The sequence below is a fragment of the Eriocheir sinensis genome, chromosome 3, assembly GCF_024679095.1.
Source record: "Eriocheir sinensis breed Jianghai 21 chromosome 3, ASM2467909v1, whole genome shotgun sequence".
Classification (NCBI taxonomy): Eukaryota; Metazoa; Arthropoda; class Malacostraca; order Decapoda; family Varunidae; genus Eriocheir; species Eriocheir sinensis.
Window position 1 is genome coordinate 17796922 of NC_066511.1, and position 25517 is coordinate 17822438.

A 25517-nucleotide genomic window follows, 5' to 3' on the forward strand; every position below is an offset into this window, starting at 1 on the left:
CTTCCTCCCCACCCCCAATCCCCATCCTTCCCCTCGTAGCGGCTCTCAAAGGTCATAACAACATTTAGGGAACAAGAATAACACCAAGGCCGTCGAGGTCAGGGAAGAGGAAGCCGATCTTCGTGGCAGGAAATCGGACACAGTATTTATTGATCTGTGTGAAGTCTCGCTCGGCGTCCGCCATGTGTCCTCTCAGGGTTCGGGAGGGAGAAAAACACGTCCCAAGCCTTTTCCCGAGCCAGCTGGTCCATGCCGAGCCCACTGGACCCTGCAGACGCTCCCCTCGGCCTGATAACGCGAGAAAGATCACGTTAAGGCAAAGCAAGACGGGGCAGTTGAAGCACGCCACCAGGGAAGCGTCATTGGCAGCGCTGCTCTGTGTGGTGGTGGTTTTGGCAGGGGTGTCAGGGGGCGGGACGGGCCTGGGGGAGGGGAAGCAACAAGTGCCTCCCGTGCCTGTTGCTTCTCCAGGCTGAGGGAGGGAGGGAGGGGAGCAACAGCTTGTGCCTCTGTGGACAGCGTTTACGACCCTCTCTCTCTCTCTCCCTCTCCCCTCTCCCTCCCCTTGCTGCCTGCTTGTTTATCTGCTTGTTGCGCTTCCCGTTTGTTCCCTTCCCGTTTGTTCCCTTCCCTTCCTTTGCTTTCCTATCTTTCTCACGTCACCTTAGCGTTTACGACCCTCTCTCTCCCTCTCTCTCTCCTCTCCCTCCCCTTGCCTGCCTGCCTGTTTATCTACCTGTTGCGCTTCCCTTATGTTTCCTTCCCTTCCCTCTCTTCCCTATCTTTCTCACCTGTCTACCTCTCTCACGTCAACTTAGGTTTTATGACCCTGTATCTCTCCTCTCCCTCTCCTCCTGCCTGTTGCGCTTCCCTTATGTTTTCTTCCCTTCCCTTTCTTCCCTCTCTTTCTCCTCTGTCAGGTCTTCCCACGTCAGTTTAGCTCTTTGTGTAGTGTTGATGACCCGTTCCCTTCCCTGCCTGGTTGTCTGTCTGTCTGCCTGTTCCCTTTTCTTTTCCTTCCCTTCCGTCCTTATTCTTACCTGTTGGCTTCCTTTTCATAACAGCTTGGCTCTTTGTAAATTGTTGATGATCCTTTCTCCTCCCTCCTTGTCTGTCTGTCTGTCTCTCTGTCCCTCTCCTTTCTTCTTCTCACCCCTATTTCTTCTCTTCGTTCGCCCTTGTCACAACTGATTAGCTCATTCGGACCCATTCTTCACCTCTTCTACTTTCGTCTGTTTTTTAGTCTGTTTGTCGGTGTGTCATTCTTCCCTTCTATTCCTTTCATCTGTCAAGCTATTCCTCCCCTTTCCTCTCTTCCCTTCCCTCCATTTCCCTTTCTTTTCCTTCTCTTCCTTTCCCTTCCCTTCCCTTCTCTTTCCTTTCCTTTCCTTCCATTACCATCACTTGTCTAGCCATCCCGCCCCTTCCTTTTCTTTTCCCTTCCCTTCACTTCACTTCACTTCACTTCATTTCACTTCCCGTCACTTCCCTTCATTTGTTCTGCCATCCCGTCCTTTCCTTCCTTTCCCTTCCCTTCCCTTCCGTTCCCTTCCTTTTATTTGTCTAGCCATCCCGCCCCTTTCCTTCCCTTCCCTTTCCTTCCCTTCCCTTCCCTTCCCTTCCCTTCCCTTTCCTTCCCTTTCCTTCCCTTCCCTTCCCCTATCTTGCCATCCCGCCCCTTCCTTCCCTTCCCTTTCCTTCCCTTCTCCTATCTTGCCATTCCGCCCCTTCCTTTCCTACCTTTCCTTTCCCTTCGCCCGCTCACCGAATTATTTATCCATGGAGTATTTCTTTTTCATGATTTTGGTGGCGGACGTACGATGCGGGTGAGGTGAGGCTTTTGTCCCTAGCACCACCACCACCACCACCACCACCGCCACCGCCAACATTGTCATCGCTCTTATTTTCACCACCATTTCGTTCACCACCACATAATCATCATCGTCATCACCACTAGTATCATCATCACACATCGTCATTATTTCATCACCACCACCCTACCATTATCACCATCTCGATCACCATCAACATCATCTTCACCAGCATTATCACAACCGCCACCACCACCACCACCACCACTATCAACACCGCCATCATCACCATCATCACCATTACCTCTGCCATCATCACCACTATTATAGGTGCCATGACTTCCTCCATCACCACCACCACCACCATCACTTATAGCCGTCATTATCCCCCTCAGTAGCACCACCACCACCATCACCATCACCTCAACCACCACCACCACCGCCGCCGCCGCCGTTTGTCACTCACACCGATAAAACTCCACGACGATAATATCTCCCCCGTGCTCCTTCTTTTTCTTTTCTTTTTTTCTTTCTCTTCCCTTCGTCCCCTCGCTTCGTAAAGGTGTTGATACTATCTGCGCGCTAAGGTACAGGTAATAATTAACGTTCGTGTCCAGGTGTTACTTGCTGCCCGGAAGATGGAGCGGTGTAATGTATGGGAATTAGAGAAGGGAATGATTAATTAGGGTGCGTTGATGTGATGGACGGGAGGGTTTTTATTTAGAGAGAGGTATGGGAAGAGGAAAAAAGAAAGGGAGGAAAAGGGGAAAATATAAAGGGAGGGAGAGGGAAAAGAGATAGGGAGGAAAAGGGGAAAAGATAGAGGGAAAGGGGAAAAGAGAGAGAGAGAGAGAGAGAGAGAGAGAGAGAGAGAGAGAGAGAGAGAGAGATAACTCTGCTACCTCATTCGTTCCCCTTTCCCTTATTCATGGTGTGTAATCTATCATCTACCCCATCCTCATCATCTGGCCTCCCCTAACCATACCCATACATCACCTAACTAACTTACCTTTTGGACCATACCTTACCTCAATGTGTCCAACAGTAGCCCAGTCAAACCAAACCTAACCTAACCAAACCATAGCAAGCCAGTTCACCTTAACCTTGCCGAGCCAAAGTTAACAAAACCTAACCTAACCAAACTCAGCCGAACTAAATTAAAAGCCATCACACCAAATCTTACTTAAACTAAAACAAATCAAAGTAAACCGAACCAAGCCAGTCCACCATAACCTTACCAAGCCAAACCTAACCAAACCAAACTCATCTCAACGAAATTAAACCTCATCTAACTAAACTAAACCAAACCAAACCATACCAACCCAGTACAGCCTAACCTTACCTAGCCGAGCCTTATAAAAACCTTACTGGCCTCATTCAAACCGTATAAGACCTAAACTTAACTCAAACTCTACTAAACCTAACCTACCTAACCCTAATCTGAACAAGCCTGACTTAACCAGTGCTAACCGCATCATCCTTAACCAATCGTTCACCGTAGCAGTCGCTCGCTGAGGAAGGAACAGAGCACGAAACTAAATGAAACTTGACCATGGCTTTGCAGGTAATGAGGTGCGTTTCAAATTGAACGAAGTGAAGGTGTGGTGAGGACGGAACCTGTCAAATCATACACACACACACACACACACACACACACACACACACACACACACACACACACACACACACACACACAAAACCTGCACGGCGTGGCAATCATCGTTAATGCATTATGTATAAAAATATAATTGAGGTATTGAAGTTTGTTTATTCTAGTGCTGTAAAAAAATGATGTGTGTGTAATAATGATAATAATAAACGGTTTATTAAGGGGAAGGATTGCAGCTCTAGAGCTGAAAATTTACATAATTGCATGGGCAAAATACATGTAAACAATGTGATGAGTGATGATGATAATGATTATAATAATGATAACAATAATAATAATCATGATAATAATAATAATAATAATAATAATAATAATAATAATAATAATAATAATAATAATAATAATAATGATATCTACAGATTCTAATCTTTAGAGTGGTGTGTGTATGTGTGTGTGTGTGTGTGTGTGTGTGTGTGTGTGTGTGTGTGTGTGTGTGTGTGTTCATATGGAAAATGCAATAATAAATAAATAAATCAGAGACGCTGCTCCTGAAATAGTAACAGAGGCAGGGAATGTACAGGGAATGGACGTGTCAATATACTGTTTCAAGGTGCCCCAGCCCCAGGTATAAATAGGCTGCGTGGGCTGTAGGTGCGTTGGTAAATAGAAAAGCTTATGCACTGTGCGTCAAAATACAACTCGTGGAATAACAAAATACACGTCTCGGTTAAGTGAAGGCAGGGAGGAAATACACGCAACATTTTACTGCACTTTACCTACGATTCCTTTATTTTTTGTTATTCTGTTTTGTTTTCACTTTGCTTACCATTCCTTTGTTTTTCTTTGTGTGTGTTTCTATACTTCACTTTATTCCCGATTCCTTTACTTTTAGTGTTAGTTTTTCTCCACTTGCTGTACCATTCCTTTTGTTTTTCGTTCCTCTGGTTCTCATGTTTACCTCCACTCCTTTGTTTTTTTGTGCTTTTATTTTCTTCCCTTTACCTTCCATTCATTTGCTTTGATGCTTTTGCTTTTATGTTTTATGGATTATTCCTTTGTTTTTTTGGTATTTCTGGTTCTACAATATACCTTCCCTTCCTTTGTTTTTTGTACTTGTTCTTCTTTTTCTTACCTTCCTCCTTTGTTTTGATTTTGATCCTCCACTTTACTTTCCCCTTCCTGTTGTTTTGATCCTCCACTTACCTTCCATTACTTTGTTTTGATCCTCCACTTTACCTTCCCTTCCTTTGTTTTGATGGTCCACTTTACCTTCCCTTCCTTTGTTTTGATGGTCCACTTTACCTCCCCTTCCTTTGTTTTGATGGTCCACTTTACCTTCCCTTCCTTTGTTTTGATCCTTCACTTTACCTTCCCTTCCTTTGTTTTGATCCTCCACTTTACCTTCCATTCCTTTGTTTTGATCCTCCACTCTACCTTCCCTTCCTCTGTTTTGATCCTCCACTTTACCTTCCCTTCCTTTGTTTTGATCCTCCACTTTACCTTCCATTCCTTTGTTTTGATCCTCCACTTTACCTTCCCTTCCTTTGTTTTGATCCTCCACTTTACCTTCCATTCCTTTGTTTTGATCCTCCACTCTACCTTCCCTTCCTCTGTTTTGATCCTCCACTTTACCTTCCATTCCTTTGTTTCTGGTTCTCCACCTTACCTTCTCTTCCTTTGTTTTGATGGTCCTTTTTCTGTCTACATGTCATTCATTTGTTTTTGTGGTTTTTGTTCTTCACTGTGTCTTCCATTCCTTTTCTTTTGTGTCTCTAGGTCTTGGCTGTCGCTCCCTCCAGTGTTACACAGACCATTAGTTTTAAATATTCAAACAGTCCAATCAGGTGGGTGGACATTGTTTTAACGCGTCCGAGTCGTGTATGCTTTTTTCAGGGTTTTGTGACGATGAATAATTGCTGAAAGGTTATTGGTACTTATGAAAAAAAAACATAATTCTGTCGTGTTTGAAAATATCTGTAAAGTAGCCATACAATGAACGGGAATATTCATTTCAGTTGTGTACATTAGAAATTTTATAGTTCACTTCAAGGCAATACTTCCTAATCATCATAGTAGGGTATGTGTGCGTTAAAAGTATCATCAACGTTGTGTGTGTGTGTGTGTGTGTGTGTGTGTGTCGAGAACTACCTAGCAGCCTTGGCGGTGCGCGCGGTGTGGTGGTAATGGTGATTATGATAGGAGTGGAAAGTGTGAAGTAGAGAACGATCAGATATTTATGACGCCAGAGCTTTCGCCATAAAATTGATAATCGTCTCCCTGATAAGCTGTGTAAGAGGCTTTATGTGTGTCTCAGTAGCTGCAGAAAGCGACAAAGTGACGATAATCTTGGTGGGGTTGGCATATGAAAGACGGTGGTGATTGTGCGCTCAAACCCAAACATTTTCATAGTAAACATCAATTCTTTAACACCACCTTCCCTGCTAGGTTGTAAGGCGTCTCCTTTGTATAGTGCTGGACTGGGTAAAGGTTGTCCCTGCACATCTAAGTTAAATGGAAAGTCCTTGAGGGTTTAGTGGGATTTTGGTTGGCATGCACACCCTCCAGCATCGAGCACACTTTATCTTCCATTCCTTTGTTTTGATCCTCCACTTTACCTTCCCTTCCTTTGTTTTTGTTTCTGGTTGTCCACTTTACCTTCCATTCCTTTGTTTTGATCCTCCACTTTACCTTCCCTTCCTTTGTTTCTGGTTCTACACTTTACCTTCCATTCTTTGTTTTGATCCTCCACTTTACCTTCCCTTCCTTTGTTTCTGGTTCTACACTTTACCTTCCATTCCTTTGTTTTGATCCTCCACTTTACCTTCCCTTCCTTTGTTTTTGTTTCTGGTTGTCAGCTTTACCTTCAGTTCCTTTGTTTTGATCCTCCACTTTGCCTTCCCTTCCTTTGATTTGATCCTCCACTTGTCCCTTGGCCCCCCTTTCCCCCCTCCGTCACTTGTGGTTAGGGAGCAGCCGGAGATTCGATGCTTTAACATATAAGTCGGACGTGGAGTAAAGTGCAGAAAAGTAACAATACGAAGGGACGATGAATGAAGACTATTTTCTTTGTCTTTTTTTCCCGCTAACTGAGTCCAAACCCAGTTATTTTCCCGCTAACTGAGTCCAAACCCAGTTATTTTCCCGCTAACTGAGTCCAAACCCAGTTATTTTCCAGCTAACTGAGTCCAAACCCAGTTATTTTCCAGCTAACTGAGTCCAAACCCAGTTATTTTCCCGCTAACTGAGTCCAAACCCAGTTATTTTCCCGCTAACTGAGTCCAAACCCAGTTATTTTCCCGCTAACTGAGTCCAAACCCAGTTATTTTCCCGCTAACTGAGTCCAAACCCAGTTATTTTGTCTCCTTTCTTTTTATCCAGCATACACTTAGGTACTCGTTTTCGGTCCTCATTTCCTCTTATCCGTACACATTATAGGTTATGTTACCTCTTACAGTCTCCTATCCACAGACATCATAGATTTTGTCACCTCCCATAATCACCCTTATACACAAGGACACACAAGGGTGCCAGGGGGCTATAAGAAGTCGATGGCCTACACACAACAGCTCCTGAGAACTGATTAGTCACCAAATTTCCAACTCAATTTCCAAGTTTCAGTCGTATTTACATCAACCAATCTGCTAAATTTCTCCCACTCGTCCAGCACTCAATTCATGACCCATTTTTTTTCCTATCCTTCCTGAACCTGAATGTATTTAATTTGTGTTCAATGCTATCAGTCAACTTTTTTTGGCTGTTTGAGTAGTTTAGCTAAGTCGCCCTGATTAATCCCCTCGATCCATTTAGTAACTTCATTTATATCATCTAAAATCTACGCCTTTCCATGAATGTAGATTAAGCTTCTATACTCTTTTTCTGCACGGTAAGCCCCTAAATTACTGACTCTGTTTATCCTTTACAAATTCTCCACTTTACCTTCCCTTTCCTTGTTTTTGTGGCTCTAGGGCATTGTTGTCGCTTCCATCTGCGTTACGTTGACCATTTGTTTTCATTATTCAAACGAGACAATCAGTGGGTGGACATTGTTTTTAGGGACCGCAGTCGTGCATGTTTTTTTTTTGTTTTTTTAAGGCTGACTTTGTGACCATGACTAATTACAGAGAGGTCATTACTACCCATCTGCCACCTGCAAGTGTATTTTTCCCCAAGCCCACTTTCATCCTATATATGTGTGTCCACCTCCCACAAACGCACTCATTTATTTCCTTTTCCTATTGCTCATGCACATTGTAGTTCAGTGTTTATCACCCACAGACATATTTACTCCTCCTCATCCTCCTCTTTTCAATATACGCTAAAAATCGGAGGACTAAACTTCGACAAACACGCATTAAAGATTCGCGTATTTGGCTGCATTCCACGGTGCCGCTGACGGTGACGGGCGTAAACACCATTAACGAAAGGCAGAGAAACTAAGCCGATTGGGCACTAATACTCGCAAAATTTTCATCGCAAACAAAATTATAAACCTACCCACACACCCTCCCTCAGTAATGACGCTTAACGATGCATGGCTCCTGCGCTGGCACCATCAAAACTAACGACTTAACACCTCACGTAATAATGACGGTGATGACAGTGGAAGTGTTTTGGCCGTAAAGGAAAAAAAGAGAGAATTCATAATCATCTAACTTAAAACGATAACGACGACGGGGAGAAGACGAGAGGAAAAAACGAGTAATCCCTCCAAGCGCTGCCTACCTGACTAGCTCGTTGCGTGCAGGTAATGGGGCAGGTGAGGAGGCGGGCGGGGCTTGCTCGTACACCTGATGGCTTCTTACCTTCATGCGGTGATTTAGCCAATAGCCGCCGTCGAGGGTTCAGCGAGGATGGGTATCTTTATGCAGTTTTTCTTCCTTATATTTCCTCCTCTTCTTTCTTCCTCTTCCTTTTCCTTCAGTTTTTCTGCTTCCTTCTTTCTCTTTTCCCTCCACTTCTGTTTCTTTACTTCGTCTTCTTCTGCTTCTTCTTCTTCTTCTTCTTCTTCTTCTTCTTCTTCTTCTTCTTATTATTATTATTATTATTATTATTATTATTATTATTATTATTATTATTATTATTATTATTATTATTATTATTATTATTATTTTCCTTCTTTTTCTATCTGGTAAGCCAATGTTAGCGGATGACTGAGTGTTGGTGTCAGGTGGTCTGGGCGACACGTGACTTGGTTAAGATTCTAAACTTCCTCGAATAATTTTTTTTTTTTTAAATATAAGAATCTCTAGTTGTTAATCCCTTTGTGGAATTATCTAGTGCCAATGTAGGATTTTGTGCAGTTGTATTTTTTTTTTTTTTTGAGAAGTTACAGGAAGAGAGAGAGAGAGAGAGAGAGAGAGAGAGAGAGAGGTACTCTCTCTCTCTCTCTCTCTCTCTCTCTCTCTAAAACATCCACATAATCCTCTCACCTATTAATTGTTCGTTTTATTATTCTAGGCCTTTCACGCTTTGGAATGTTTTATTTTTATTTTTGCGAGCACAACATTATAAAGGATATTTTAATGCTATAGTCTTCCACCCTGCTTTAATTTTCTCTCACTGGAAAAGACAAAATATTTTCATTCGCTCGTTTTTCACTTTCCCTCAGCCCTCCCCCATAATATTGTCCTCATCACAGTTCCTCTTTCATTCATTTATTAATCACAAAAGTCACTCCCTGTTCCCCCTTAAGACCTCATTAGTACCTCCGTGCCGAGCCGCCATTTGTATCCGTACTCTCCAACCCTTCGCTTGTACTCGGTCATCACTTAGTCACTGCTCTCCGGCTGCTCCCTTTGTATTTTTCTTTGCTGTCATCTTGCCATTAAGAGGATAGTTATTTTCTCATCAGCAAAATACTCTTACTAATTGCTCATTTGTTTTTTGTTTTCTTTCTGCCCACATGGATTCACTATAACTCTGTTGGTGCTACTCCCACACACATATGTATTTATCCCTTCTCCTCTATTCCATTATTAGAAGTTTTTGTGCTTTTATCTTCAACATCCGCCAATATCTATTCAGGTAGGCGGTGGCTGAGTGGTTAGCGTGCAGGCCCTGCATTCACCGCGTGCTAGACGTCGCGGGCTCGTATCCCCACGTTACCACTTTGGGATTTTTCAGTCACCGCCGAGTAGCCTACAACTACCCACATGCTGTAAGAATGAGTTCCGGGGGGCAGCATGAGCCAAGAATAAATGGCGCCACTATAAAAATTGCCTGCGCCATGACGGGCTTGGGCCGACCACCAGGTCCCTGAAGAAAGCCTATACCGGCGCTATAGGCGAGCACGTAAAAAAAAAGCTTTGGAAATAGGTCCTCCCCTCCCCCAGCCACGAGCAAGCCGCGCCTTCTCTCCATCTTAAGCTGCGTGTGACTGATGGATGCTTGAAAGGTCAAATAACACTGGAAGAGGCGGTGCTGGCATGGACAAGTCTCATTTATGAAGTAATGTAATTAGAACACAGTCACTTATTATTTCGTCCCCACAGAACGCTAATCTAAAAGTAACACATTTATTCTTCCTTTTTCTTTTGTTCATACTAGTAAAAGTCTCCTGTATCTACCACCAGCTAACACCTCTATGTATATTGTCGTCTTTTCTATATCTTCATTTCCGACCAAAACGCTCATTTCTATATTTCCTCCTAATCATACACATTATTGTTAACTTCTGTCAGCATGCCGGAAAGTTTCGTGTATCTCTCCAGCAAAACACTCGCTTATAAATACCCATCTTATGTCCATCTACAACAATTTTTACATTTTTTGTTACATTTTTCTACATTTCCTCATGACCATACACATTTTTTTTTATCCTCTCAACATGCCATATAGTTCCGTGTATCTCTCTTCAGCGTAACACTTCCAAGAGGAGGGTATCAAGACACTTTAGGAGCAGCGAGTAGCGTTTTTTTTTTATTATTGTCCCCTTTTTTTGTCCCCTTGAGCTGTCTCCTTTGTTGTAAAAAAATACCCTTCTTCTGTTCATTTACCACAGTTTCTACACTTTTCTTCACTTCTTCTACATTTCATCATGATCGTAAACATTCTTTGCTCCTGTTAACAAGACGTATAGTTCCGTGAATATCTTCGGTCAAACACTCCCTTATTAACCCGGTAGCAGCGATGGGCCAAATTTGTGGCTTTACCGTGTACCAGCGACGGGGCACATTTTTGCCATGATATAACCCTCCCAAAATAGACGATGCATAAACTGATCACAAAATGCGATGATATAATTATATATTATGAAGTGGTTTGCAAGAGCGATGATTTTTTCTATTTAACTCGCTTAGAGGGGCCTTTAACCCGGTAGCAGCGACGGGCCTAAATTGTGGCTTTCCATGTACCAGTGACAGGCAAAATTTGTGGCTTTCCATGTACCAGCGACAGGCTAAATTTGTGGCTTTCCATGTACCAGCGACAGGCTAAATTTGTGGCTTTCCATGTACCAGCGACAGGCTAAATTTGTGGCTTTCCATGTACCAGCGACAGGCTAAATTTGTGGCTTTCCATGTACCAGCGACAGGCTAAATTTGTGGCTTTCCTTGTATCAGCGACAGGCTAAATTTTTGCCATGATATGAACCCCAAAAAATAGATGATGCATAAACTGATTACAATGCGTTGATATATATTTTGAATGGTTTGCATGAGTGATGATTTTTTCTCTTTTATTTTATTGGTCTGTAAGAAACATGATCCACGCAGCTACCGAGTTAACACCCTTCCTCTCCTTGTCCCCAGAGCGAGGCGCTGTACGTGGAGGTGCTGTACACTGTGTTCCACAAGGTCGGGGCACAGCAACACGCGGCCGAGGACCTGCCTCACTACGCGCAGGCCGCCTTCCACATCGAACCCCACGACCACATCAGACTGCAGGCCGTGGCGCAGGAGGAGAAGGTCAGTAGGCCGAGAGGGCTCAAAATGGGAGGATGTTTGGGCTATCCTCGCCAGTGTTTAAAGAGTTCTTCCAGTTTGCACATACGTCAGGAAAAAAGGAACTGAGGTGTGCAAATTTAATCTTGTCATTATAACGATTGGGGAACATTATTTGGACGATATTTTCTTAGTGTACCACAGGAAACTTTTTCTTGGGTAGTTTTTCGTTTACTGAAATGAGTTAGATCGTTAGATACAAATGTGCTCTCTTCCGGCCACCTCTTTGGATTCTTTTTTTAGGAGCAGCAAGTAGCGGGCTTTTTTTTTATTATTGTTTCCGTTTTTTGTGCCCTTAAGCTGTCTCCTTTGTTGTAAAAAAAAGGTCCAATCGTGTCGTTTGCTGTGAAATTGTTGGATGGGATGTCGTTAGATGCGAGATCATACCGCACTGCAGATCAAAATAATGCGTACCGACTGGCGAGCATACCCTAGTCGCTTATACCCACAAGAGTGATAGCGTACTAAAGTCAGACTACGAACAGCTGGGACTCAGGGGCTGGCTTGTGTAGACAGACGCAGAGCGAAGTCTCCAAATATCCTTGTGCATCCTCCCTCTTTAGATTTCCAGGTTAGTTAATATTGGAGTTGAATATCTGGTTCTTAGGCGCTGTCGGGTGTAGACAAAATGTTAATTGACGTCTTGTGTATTCTTGTTTGGGTCCCTTGGTCAATCCCGGGGAAAAGATGGCAGAGAAGGCGAATGCGTTGGATGGATGCAAATTTGTGAGCGATTGCGCGGTGAGGCTACAGAGAGGGAGGGAAGGGACGGAAGCGTTAGCGGCGCGAAATTGTGTTTGTGCAAGGTTTAATTAATCTGATTTTTCATGTAATTTAGTGGCTATATATTAAGGTTTGTAATTAGTGAACAATGGCGGGTCACAGAGAGAGAGAGAGAGAGAGAGAGAGAGAGAGAGAGAGAGAGAGAGAGAGAAGAAACACGGTGACAAATCATATACGAAAATAAACCACACCTCAATATACACACAATAGCATACGATCTTTTGTTGCAATACATAAATACTCTCTGAACAACCGCCACACGAAACACAAAGCAAAACGAAACACACACGAGCAAAAGAAACCGTACATACAAATTGAGTGGACCCCAACCATTTCCCTTCTCTTCGTGTTTCCCATTTGAAGACGTGTAAAAACAATGCCGGGCGAGTGATTGCAGGGCTTGTAAAATCAGGCGAGTTTTGTTCCCCTCTTGTCATCGAGATACAGCGGAGATGCAAGGAGCGGGGAAGTGCGAGACAGCTGTGTGTGTGTGTGTGTGTGTGTGTGTGTGTGTGTGTGTGTGTGTGTGTGTGTGTGTGTGTGTGTGTGTGTGTGTGTGTAATAATAATAGTAATAATAATAATAATAATAATAATAATAATAATAATAATAATAATAATAATAATAATAATAATAATAATAATAATAATAATAATAATAATAATAATAATAATAATAATAATAATAAAAATAATAATAAATGGTTTATTCATTTGTTGGCAGCCACAATGCTTAAAATACACAAAATACAATGAGATTCATGTGATGAGTGATGGGGGGAAGTGGGGAAGGGTGGTTGGTGTGTGTGTGTGTGTGTGTGTGTGTGTGTTTGTGTGTGTTGGAGTGGAGGGGTCATGTGATCATGGTGGTATTTATGACCTTTACATGTGCCGGTATTGTGCTAAGCCGGTGTCTATCTGTGTGAGCTCTGACCGGGACGAGAATATTGTGGTGTCTTGTGGGTCTAGTGGGGGGAGGGAGGGCGGGTGGGAGTAGGACTCTATGGTGGGGGTTGCGGAGGAAGAACTTGCCGAATTTGGCTAGGTTTATGTGGTATCGGTCCTGAAGGGTGGGAAGATTCAGCTGGGTGAGTGCGTTCTCGTAGTTGGCGTAAGAACTGCCCAGTATCTGTCTGCAAGCCCGCATCTGCACTCTCTCTAGTTGGCGTTGCTGGGTCTTGTTGATGGAGGAAGCCCAAGCAGGAAAGGCGTTGAGGAGTCTGGGGAGGATGAAGGTGGTGTACAGGTCTTTGAGGGTCCTTTGGGCGGCTCCCAGTGCTTTCATGCTCCTCAACATGAAAAGTTTGTGTGTGTAATTCACCACGGCCTGATCACGAGTTGGACTCGCTTTCGCCAGCAGGTACCCTCCCGACGTGAGCAAGCATTCATTATCGTCGATCTCTGGGTACTGGCAGGACAGGACCTCACACACCACACACCCTACCCCCCTTGCTCAAAGGGGGACAGTAACCACTCCTAGTCAACGGAAAGAATCCGGCCTGAGCGGGGTTCGAACCGCCGCCTGTTTGGCCATGAAGCCTTGCAGCGCAGCGCTCTACCGATTGAGCTACCGTGTGTGTGTGTGTATGTGTGTGTGTGTGTGTGTGTGTGTGTGTGTGTGTGTGTGTGTGTGTGTGTGTGTGTGTGTGTGTGTGTGTGTGTGTGTAAAAGAAAGATAGAGAGAGGAAGGGAGAGAGACGGACAGACAGACAAGGAGAGAGCTATTTTCCCTTTCATCACGCGTCGCGAGGTGTACTCACTGTAAAATGAAAAAGGAGAGAGGCAAAAAGAGTATCGGTTAAAATATCGGCGACGGTGGACGCCTCGCGGAAGAACAAACAGTGTGGCGCAGAATGAAGGCAGTCACAGCCCGTCACGGAGAGACGCTGATGGGACCAATGCAGTGTTTGCTGCCGTCGCGTGCACATGTTTAGCACCGGTGGGCTCTTACTAGGCGTGCGTGTGTGTTGAGGCATGAGCATTATAACAACAGCAATAATAATGTTAATAATAGGGAGAATAAGAAAAAGAATACCACTTAGTACTACTACTACTACTATTACTACTACTACTACTACTACCACAACTACTACTAATTTTATTTCTTAGCATTCATTTCTAACCTTTCTTACCTTCCTTTTTTTTACTTTCCTTACCTTTCAAACTTATTTACTTTTCAATTTTAACTCACTTTGTCATCTTTCTAATCTTTTTTATCTTTCTGTCTTAATTAACTTTCTAACCTTTCTTTCTTACCTTTCCTACTTGACCTGCATTTTATTCCTTACCGTTGCTTTAATAACTTGGACTGATTCAGAACCCCCAAAAAAGTGGTATGTCTATTGTAGCAGGGTCAACATCTTTTCTTCCACTGCTTTAGGAAAATCAATCCATCTAAATACAAAACAACAAAACAGCTAGGCCGAAACTAATTTTAGACAACGCGCTTCGCCCCAACCATCCATCAGTGTCTGAGGGAATGTGGGGGGAAGGAGGGGAAGGATGGAGGCAAGAATAGAAGGGGGAAAGGGAGTAGAAGAGGAGGTAGAGGGGAGGCGGGGATGGTAAAGATGAGATATGGAAGGGAAGAGAATGGAAGGAGAGAAAGATGTGAAGGGGTTAAGAAATGTTGAGATGAAAAGGTGAAAAGAAAGATGAGAAATAGTAAGGAAAAGAATAGAAACGATGAGCGATGTGATAGGAGTTAGGGGAAGATGGGATGGAAAAATGGAGGAACTGGAATGGATTAAAGGGGATGAGAACACTTGAAAGAGTGCTGTGAATGTAAGGAAAGGGGAGGAAAGATTGGAGAGGGTGGAGAAGGAGGAAGGGGAGGAAAATTATGACGCAGTAAAGGAAGATGATGTGATAGGAGAGGAAAGGGAGGAAGCTTGAATGAGAGGGAGTGAGGGGAGGCAGTGAAGGGAAGAATGATAGTGAAATGAAGGGAAGGAGGAGGAGAACAGGGAACGGTATGATGAGGGCAAGTCTCATGTGGTGTAAGGTAATGTTTTGGGCATACGCTATAGCTGCATGTTGCCTTAGTACTCATCTCTGTGGTGCGTAGGGAGTGAAAAGGGGGGCGGGGGAAGTAGACAGGTTGACACGGGATTAGGAGGGAGTGGAGGGGGTGTGGGTCGGGTGGGGGGGTGGTAGTCTGACAACAGAAAGAAGTGATTGACGTGTTTAAACCAGCCTTCACCATCCATCACGGGCAAACCAGCATCGGGGGGCGCTGAATAACAGGCAAACACAGGCTACTCAAAAGGATATTTCATGTTGACAGTGCTTGTGTCTGTGTGTGTGTGTGTGTGTGTGTGTGTGTGTGTGGGTGGGTGGGTGGTTATTGACATGAAATAATGCTGCTATGTGTGTGGTGATGGATGGAAGGGTATTTATGCTAGTTACATTATTAATGGTACGTTTGTCTGGTTGTCTCGGTCCTGTGTACGAAGTGGTCTCAGGGAAGATAATATCCTTGCATTGCGTGTTACTTTACTTTATATCATTTATTATTATTTTTTGTGATGGGTATAGTCAGAAAGGAGGGAGGGATAACTGAAAGGAGCGGTAATGACTCATACGAAGGAGGAACGACTCCTAGGAATGTACGACGAGATAAAGAGTAGACAAAGAGACTCTCCATCAGGTGTTGTATGCGTCGTGTGGGTCTTGTTACAGTTTTGGTGATATTTTTTGTTACGGTTTTTAAAGCATTATGGGTGAGTTAGTGTTTTTTTCTACGGTTTATTCTCTTTAAAATTAGAAAAAAATTGCTTACTGTAAAATGAATGAGAATAAAATGTTTTATGTTCAGTGCTATTTGGGGAACGATAAACGATTTCGAGTAAAAATGTATACCATTGGTGATGCAGATATAGAGTGTTCATATAAATAGTTAGTCCCATATTTAAAAATAGAAACGTGTCCAACTAATGTTAAAAGCCAGCCTTATTTTTCTTTATAAAACAGGAAGTGGATTCAAAACTAATTTTAACCTCGTGTTGACAAATTATTTTCCCTATGGTATTTAAAGCCATGCCATGATATAGTACTAACATTTCCATTTACGCCCTTCTTTTTCCGTCGTTTTGGAATACAGTATTAACCTTTCCATTAACTATCTTCTTCCTCCGTCTCTTTAGAATATAACATTAACCTTCATGTTGACAGTCTTCTTCCCCTGTCTGTCCTGGAAGATGCCTACCCTGACTACATATTCTTTCTGGTATTAAAAGCCATGCTAAGATATAATATTACCTAACTTTTACATTAACTGTCTCATTCCCCCTTCTCTTTTGAATACAGTATTAACCCTTACATTGACTATCTCCATCCCCTCTCTCTCCTTGTAGCCGCCCAACCTCGATCTTTCCCTTCTGGTACTGAAAGCCGTGTTAACATATAGTATTAGCCCTTACACTGACACTCCTCTCCCCCCATCTGTTCTTGCAGCCGCCCATCCTCGTCCTGAACCTGGTGGTGGTGGAGGCGGAGAACCTGGAAGCCAAGGACCCAAATGGTGAGCAAATGAGTAAAGTGGAGAGGCTGCTCCGCCTTGTCCTCGCTGTCTTATGCAATCTTGTCCTCGCTATCTTGTGTAATCTTCTCGCTTCCTTACGTAATTCATTAATATTTTCGTGCCAGAGGCTGTGTTGGTTGTGTGGGTAGTCGTAGTAGTAGTAGTAGTAGTAGTAGTAGTAGTAGTAGTTGTTGTAGTAGAGGTGGTAGTAGAATTATGAGAAGGAGGAGGAGGAGGAGGAAGGGGAGGAGGAGGAGGAGGAGGAGGAGGAGGAGGAGGAGGAGGAGGAGGAGGAGGAGGAGGAGGAGGAGGAGGAGGAGAAAGCGGAGGAGTAGGAGGAGGAGGAATTGTAGTAGTAGTAGTAGTAGTCGTTCTTGTAGTAGTATCAGCAGAAGAAGTAAACAGAAGACAAGAAGGAGAAAAAGAAAGAGAAGAAAAGGACAACGACGAAGAAAAAAGAAGAAGAAAATAAAAGAGGAAGAGGATCTAGGAGGAAGAAGAGAAGAGTAGTTGTAGTAGTTATAATAGTGGTAGTAGTTGTTGTTGTTGTTATTATTATTGTTGCTGTGTTGTTGTTATTTCATTCTCTTTTTTGTTTCCTGGCATTGATTACTTTTCCCATTACGTAAATTGTCCCTTCGTGTTTAATATGCTCCTTGCGTAACACAGGTAAATTATTGCAATGGGAATAAGAAAGACTCTCTCTCTCTCTCTCTCTCTCTCTCTCTCTCTCTATCTATCTCTCAGGTGTCCTCAGTACCTACCTTTACTCTAGTTTTGTTTCAGATCGTTCACTTCTTTATTCCACATCTTGCAACTATTTCGTGTGCGTAACCAAAAGTATCATCCTTACTCTTCTATTCATTTATTGCAGCAGGAGGAACACAATATTTCATGTACGTATATAACAAGAGAGTATTTCGATTAGGTTGCGCTGAACGAAGGGCGGTGATATCCGACGCAGCAGGAACGCACTCATTTTCATCCCCTTGACATCGTCCGGGGCCGCGTCAACACCGCCCCTCGCATGGGTGACGTGCTGGTGAAGTGGCCCGAGGCGATTATTGGTTTAGTATAGGGAAGCGCAGCAGAGGGGAAGGGGAAGGAAAACGGCAATAACCTCTGGAAACCGGATTAAATTTATATATAAGGAGTGGAAGTCCGCAAGAATTAACTTTAGCGGATACTGATATGGGAGTGCTTCTGCCGCGTTGCACACACACACACACACACACACACACACACACACACACACACACACACACACACACACACACACACACACACACACACACACACAAAAGCCGTATTACATGAAAATCTACGGTATTTCCTTTCAGTTTTTTTATATTTTAGTATAGGGCTGTAAATTGTAAAATAACTCTAGGGAATGTCAATCCATTTTTCGTTTACTTTGATGTATTTTGTTTAAATTTCAGGGGTCCATTATTTTTATTGTGTACATCAAAGAGAGGAAGGTAATGGTGCAGATGTACCCTCCCGGATACTGATGTGGGAGTTTCCATCACACACTAGCCAGGCCAAGAGATTGAGTCATGTTTACGTAGCTCTTCTTTAAGTTTCCAAGGGTGTTACGTAAAGCTTGTGGTTATGGAACGCCACACGGGGCATCAAATGCGGTTTATGGAAAGTGAGTGGACAAAAAGTCAGACATATTCCATACCAACAGAAAATTTAATTGTATTTTCAGACACATCTTCATGGTTCAAAAATGTTATGTAAGGGGCTGGTTACGGGAAGCTAGACGGGGCATGAATCTCTTTGTACATGAAATCAATTGTTAACAGGTCAGGTATGTCAGGAGAGTCTAAGTTACCGGACAGTACCGATGGATGAAGAAAGATAGATATATGTAATGGTTTAGATAAGTAAGAAGTATTTTAGCTAGGTAAACACTAGACCACAATACACATAATTGAGAGAAAAAGGTTAGTAGTTGTTTAGAGATAAAAGTTAGCTTAAAGATGGAAGTAAGTTAAGAGATGGAAACAAGTTCAAGTACAAAGATGAGCTTAGAAAATTAAGTGAATAAGGTAAATTTAAATACACATAACTAGAAGAAAATAAGTGGTTTAGAGAGAAGATTAGCTTAAAATGGAAGTAAGGTTAGAGATGGAAGTAAGTAAAGGTATAGAAATATGCTTATAGAAAATGTAAATAAGAGAGATGCAAGTAATGGGCCTAGAGATAGAAGTGAGTGGAATGGATAAGACAGAAAACAAATAAGACCAACACGAGGGGGCTGGGGTGTTGTGTGTGGCTGCGTGGCTGCCGACAGGAAAATCCGGGGAGAAGGATGGACCCGTCGAGGCCAGTGGCAGCGGAATGTGTCCCTGTCGCTAAGGATATTGTCGAGTCCCTGCTGGCTGCTGTTGTAAGGGCGTGTAGGGAGTGTCAACCAATTCCTAAACACGGCCCAATTTGTGGTGATGTCCGAAGGGGAAAAAGTGGAAACAGATATTGAGCTGAGATATAGAAATGGTAGTTTGTGCACCATTCCGGCCGCTTTGATAATCTTACGCCCTTCTTGCCTTGGTGTAGGAGCGTGTAAGTACGTACGTGGTAACAATGGCTCTGTTTCTTAGGACCCTTGGTGGTGTGGTGATCTGCTGTTAGTCCCATGAATCCAGTCTGGTTGGGGTTGTCTGTCTCATTCCTCCCTCGTCCATGCCGCCTGTAAACCACGAAGCATTATATTCTGTTGATTGGGTTGGTTTGTCCCTCTGTCGTGGTGTGCTATTGTGCCTTGATTCCATCTTCGTTGTGCTAGTGTTTGCGTCAAGGCAGACTCGTCGATGCTTTTAGTAAAGAAGGACCAGCTGTAGGAATGTGGATGCTAAGACTGTTTCTAGGGCCAGCTGGTGTCTGTTTCTTGCAGTTTTTTGTGGGGTATGCGTGTGTGTGTCTGTGTGTGTGTGTGTGTGCTGTGGTGTCTTCATTTTCGTTCCAGCTGTGTTGTGGTAGATTTTGTCTTTGTAATAGATTTTGTCTTTTGGATAGGTTTTGTATTTTTTTCAAGCCGCGGTCGTCTGCAAACCACGACAAACCTACTTTATTAACGGTCGAAAGGATCAGACCAAGAGTTAAACTTGAAAATGGATAAAAAAATAAGTGTTAGATTTTGCGTCAATTCAGCAAAATCGATGTTCTCTGCGTGCCTCAACAACCCATCATAATACAATCACTGACTAAATTTCCCTCATCTCTGCTTTACCTGCCTTTCCTTTTTTTTCCAGCGCAATGGGGAAGAGGAGGGGGGAGACATGACAGCCCGCCCCTCCCTATTTTATATGTAATGAATGTGACAGTGACATTGCTAATTCGTACCACGGTTATAGCTTAACGTAATTACCGATAACACCGACACTTTCACACTCAGGGGAGGGGACTAAAAGCGTCCCGCACACAGACCACAACGCTTTGCACAAGGGAAGGAATTTTAAAACTGTTGACGTGAACTATGAGGTTATTTTTAATACTACTAATTACCGTGATGCTATTTCAGTGAAGGAAGAAATAACCAAGAATGCCATACTCGGGGAAGGGATTTCAGAACGTAACACACAATATCGTACGCAAATTAAGGATATTACACCCTGTTGACGCAGAATAATTAGCGTGTTTTCAAATTCATTAGTTCCCGCGATGTTATCTGAAGGTAATTACTAATAACTTCGACACTTCTACGGCCACGGGGGGAAATTCACGAAGCCTAACGCCACGGAAAGCATCACCCCCCACTGACTGGCGCAAACTAATTATACATGAGCTTGTTTTCTAGTCATATTTCCGCCACCTCCAGCGCCTTAGAGATGGATGGCAGGAATTTCAAAGGTCATAACACATTTTACACTAGGGAAGTAATCACACGTAGTTGACGCGAACTTCCCACGCAGGAGTTTCTTTTCAAACACGGTCAGAAGCGAAATGAGACTCACGCACTCACGCACCCACGCATGACTGACTGAGGGAATGAGTTAGTGCCTGAAGTGCAGAGGAAGTGAAGAAGTGACCTCGAGTCCATTTCTACACATGTGAAGCATGGAGGGAGGCAGGGAGGGTGTACGAAGGGGCGAGGGATTAGGAGGAAGGGAGGGAGCATGATTGAAGAATTTAAAAAAAAAAAAGGTTGTAAGAGGATCGGAAAGGAATTAAGGAAATGAGTACAACAGAGGGAGGGAAGGGAGGGAAGGGAAGGGGGAAGTAAGCCTGAGTAAGTGAGAGGGACGGAGTAGGAGCCAGGGAGTGAGAAAAGGGAGGGAGGGATTAAAAGAGAGCGAGATTAAGAGGGTAATGGAGGGATGGAAGAAATAGGATTGCAGAAGTAGAAGGAAGGAAGAGATGAAAGGAAGGTTTGATAATTAAGATTGAGGAAATAAGGAAGTGGGACTGAGGAAGTTAGGGAATAAGAAAAGGAATAGGAATGAGAGAATAGGTGGGATTAGGAAAGGAGGGAGAGTGTTTAAGTACCATTAAGGATTGACATAGCGTATAATATCTCTGCGTCATGGCCTGCGTAGAGGGGGAGAGAGAGAAGGAGGATTGAGGGAGGAAGTGGGACGGGTTGAGGAAGGGAGGGAGGGGGAAAGGAGGCAAAGAAAGAATCAGGATTGATATTGCGTGTTAATGTGTGCTCAGAAGGTAGGGAGAAGTAAGGAGCTTGCAAGTATGTATTCCAACGTTCTGCTAACAATACCAATGGGATGTAACGTAAGGCATCAGTGTAGTGTAACCTAGCATAAAGGGGCTATTACACTGGGCAAATTTTCCGTGGATCTTCAGTCAAACCACGATTTCCGTTGGCGTGGTTCTCATTTGCTTCTTGTTCTTGCTGCTGATGATGATGGTGAGTAATACCGTCGTCCTTGGGTGAAATCTACCGTAGCTTTGGAAGATCGTGGACACGTCAGAAAACCACCGAAATATGAGAACCACGCCAGCGGAAATCGTGGTCTGACTGAAGATCCACGGAAAATTTGCCCAGTGTAATAGCCCCTTAACCTAGACCATGTATTATTCCACGGTAACTTTGCTGGAGGATGAATGGGCGGCAGCATAGCCAAACTTTATGATCATTATCGTGGGTGTGTAACTTTAAGGGGCGTATTCTCAGACGCTTTCGGCTATCACAACAAATAGCTCCCAAGGCCACAAGGGATATTAATCGGGTTCTCATGAGTGGTTCTTCGCACTCATGGTACAGAAGCCTTGTCAAACTACGCCTTGGCTCTCACACCAAATAATCCCCAAGGCCACAAAGGATATTAATCGGGTTCTCATGAGTGGTTCTTCACATTCATGGTACAGAAGCCTTGCCAAACCATCCCTAATCCCATAAAACCACCCTTGAAATACCCACAAACAACCTCTGCGAAAGACCTACCAGATACGTGTATGTGTAAGCCCCGGAATGTTTGAGAATATGGACCTAGATGAACAAAAGCCTCTGCCCGTCGTTACCTCGCTTTTGGGTGAATGTCGCCGCGTGTAGGAAAGTCCCGCAGGTGTGCAGAGTCATCAAGGACAGGTGCTCAGGCCGGCCGCGAGGTGGGCGAGGGAGTGGCGATGAATAGTGCATGAGGCTTTAAGTGATACCTTCCTCCCTTCATTATTCATGGAGGAGGAGAGGCGGTGCGGGGCGCGGGAAGGAGCGGGTGGGTCACTATGCGGAGAGATGGAGAGCTGGCTGACTGAGTGGATGAGTGGGTGGGTGGTTAGGTAGAAGAAGAAGGAAGAGGAGACGGAGCATATGAAAAAGAAGAAAAAGATCATGAGAGAGAAAAAAAGAGAAGAAAAAGGTGAAAAAGAAATAGAGAAAGAGGAAGAAGAAAAAATAAAAGAATGTGAAATAGAAGAAGAAGAAGGAGAAAAAGAAAAAGAAGAAAGAAGATGAAAATGACGATGATGAAGAAAAAGAAAGTGAAAAAGAATAGAAGGAAACAACAACAACAAAAAAAAAGACGGAGAACAAGAACAGAAAAGAAGAACAAGACACTGGGGAATACGACACCGTGACCTCCCTTATTATTAACCAGAGAATACCGAAGAAAGAGACCAACTGAAGCCTGAAATAGAAAAACATAAACTGCCAGAATCAGAAACATGTCCCCCCCCCCCCTCCTTAAATCAACATGAGAAAGGAAGGAGAGAGAGAGAGAGAGAGAGAGAGAGAGAGAGAGAGAGAGAGAGAGAGAGAGAGAGAGAGAGAGAGAGAGAGAGAGAGAGAGAGAGAGAGAGAGAGAGAGAGAGAGAGAGAGAGAGAGAGAGAGAGAGAGAGAGAGAGAGAGAGAGAGAGAGAGAGAGAGAGAGAGAGAGAGAGAGAGATAAACTGAGAGAGAGAGAGAGAGAGAGAGAGAGAGAGAGAGAGAGAGAGAGAGACAGCGAAGTTAGAGGAAAGCAGAGAGAGAGAGAGAGAGAGAGAGAGAGAGAGAGAGAGAGAGAGAGAGAGAGAGAGAGAGAGAGAGAGAGAGAGAGAGAGAGAGAGAGAGAGAGAGAGAGAGAGAAGAAAAAAAATAGACGACGTACCTCTCCCTGAAATAATAGGAGGCTGTTTAAGGAATTTTAGGAATGGAAAGAGAGTCAAAGAGAGAGAGAGAGAGAGAGAGAGAGGAAAGAGAACGGAAATGATTTGCATGATAAGAGATCTAAGGGTAAGGGTAAAGGACATGTTTTTTTTGTTTTTTTTTACAACAAAGGAGGCAGCTCAAGGGCACACAAAAAAAGAAAACAATTATAAAAAAAAGCCCGCTACTCGCTGCTCCCAAAAAAGAATCAAAAGAAGTGGCCGAAAAAAAGGTCAATTTTGGGAGGAGAGGTGTCCTGATACCCTCCTTTTGAAAGAGTTCAAGTCGTAGGCAGGAGGAAATGCAGATGAAGGAAGATTATTCCAGAGTTTACCAGCGTGAGGGATGAAAGAGTGGAGATGCTGGTTTACTCTTGCATAAGGGGTTTGGACAGTATAGGGATGAGCCTGAGTCGTGTGCAGCGGGGCCGCGGGAGGGGGGGAAGCATGCAGTTAGCAAGTTCAGAAGAGCAGTCAGCGTGGAAATATCGATAGAAGATAGAAAGAGAGGCAACATCGCGGCAGAATTTAAGAGGTAGAAGACTATCAGTAAGAGGAGGAGAGCTGATGAGACGAAGAGCCTTAGACGCCACTCTGTCCAGAAGAGCTGTGTGAGTGGAGCCTTCCCACACGTGAGATGCATACTCCATACGAGGGCGGACAAGGCCCCTGTATATGGATAGCAACTGCGCGGGGGAGAAGAACTGGCGGAGACGATACAGAACGCCCAACCTCGAGGAAGCTGATTTAGCGTTTAAAAGAGAGAGAGAGAGAGAGAGAGAGAGAGAGAGAGAGAGAGAGAGAGAGAGAGAGAGAGAGAGAGAGAGAGAGAGAGAGAGAGAGAGAGAGAGAGAGAGAGAGAGAGAGAGAGAGAGAGAGAGAGAGAGAGAGAGAGAGAGAGAGAGAGAGAGAGAGAGAGAGAGAAAGGGTGGAATTACCGTTTTATAATTAGGTGCAGGAAGTACATGTAAAAAACGAGATATAAAAGTACATATAGAGGATCTGTATATATAAAAAGGAGAGTCACGACAACGAATCCAACAGTGAACCATATATGCAAAAAAGAAGTTCGCAAAGAAAGAGACAAACTGCAGTGAAAAAAAAAAAGATAGTTACAAGGAGAGTAAAGATGAAGAAGAAGGAGAAGAGGAACAGGAACAAGAAGAACAAAAACAAGAAGTAATAGTAAAGCATATATATAAAAAAAGTAAACTACATACATAAAATAAGAAGCTCGTAAAGAAAGAGGCAAACTGTAATGAAAAAAAAAGATAGTTACTAGGAGAGTAAAGATGAAGAAGAAGGAGGAGAGGAACAAGAACAAGAAGAACAAAACAAGAAGTAATAGTAAAGCATATATATAAAAAATAAACCACATACATAAAAAAAGAAAATCGTAAAGAAAGAGATAAACTGTAATGAAAGAGACATATTTCCAGGAGACAAACGGCTTATAGGACCCCACCACCCTTACCCCATTGCAGCACGCGGGAAGTGTTTGGAAGGAGGAAGGGAAGGGCCGTGGAGGGGAGAAGAAAGAGCGTGAATGGCCGCTTGAGGAGACAAGGACGAGGCCCACAACAATGATTTGCATAGGAAGGAGCGGAGGCTGTGGGAGGGGGAGGAGGAGGAGAAAGGAAAGAGTAGGAAAGGGAAAGTTCACGAGGCATGGAGGAGGAAGAGGAAGAGGAGCAAGAAAAGAAGACGAAGAAAAAGTAGAACAAGAAGAAAAAGTAGAGAACTAGTAAAGCAGGATGAGGAGGAAGACGAGGAGGAAGGGGACGATGACGAGGACGAGGAAGAGGAGGATAGAAATGTGAAGGAAATATGAAAACAAGATCACATGAAAGAACAGGCGACAAAAACCCTGTTGCTTGCTTCAGTAATTTAATCTACTTGTCAGGCAGCTGATTAGTCAACGGGACAAACAAAAGCACTTATTTAACGTGCATGATGGACCATTCAGTTCACTCGTGACGTGATATTGTAACCGTTAATGTAATCTTTATAGGTGTTGATCGCTTCCGTATTAAGTACTTCTCCAGGAATGTTGTTACAGTACAAGTGATTCGAACTGAAATAAAATTAAATTATGCATTTGTTTGTTCTGCATCGCCTCGCTTGAATTTGTGGATTTGTTTCTAGTGTTCACGTTAGTTTGGAGCTGAAGTAAAGTTGGGGTGATAGACGTTACTGAACTTCTGGTGTTTGAAAGCTTGCATCAAGTCTCCTTTGTTTGTCTCTTTTGCAATGTTAAAAGCTTGAGTCAT

General features: G+C 43.5%; 1 protein-coding gene across 1 annotated transcript in view; it reads left to right on the forward strand.

Moving 5' to 3' along the window:
- LOC127003279 (BAI1-associated protein 3-like) overlaps positions 1–25517 on the forward strand; it is a 317122-nt gene that overhangs the window by 191195 nt on the left and 100410 nt on the right. Inside the window, exons 4-5 of the mRNA XM_050869734.1 lie at positions 11169–11324; positions 16598–16664. Coding sequence (XP_050725691.1) covers positions 11169–11324; positions 16598–16664 — 223 coding nt within the window. The remainder of the gene's footprint in view (positions 1–11168; positions 11325–16597; positions 16665–25517) is intronic.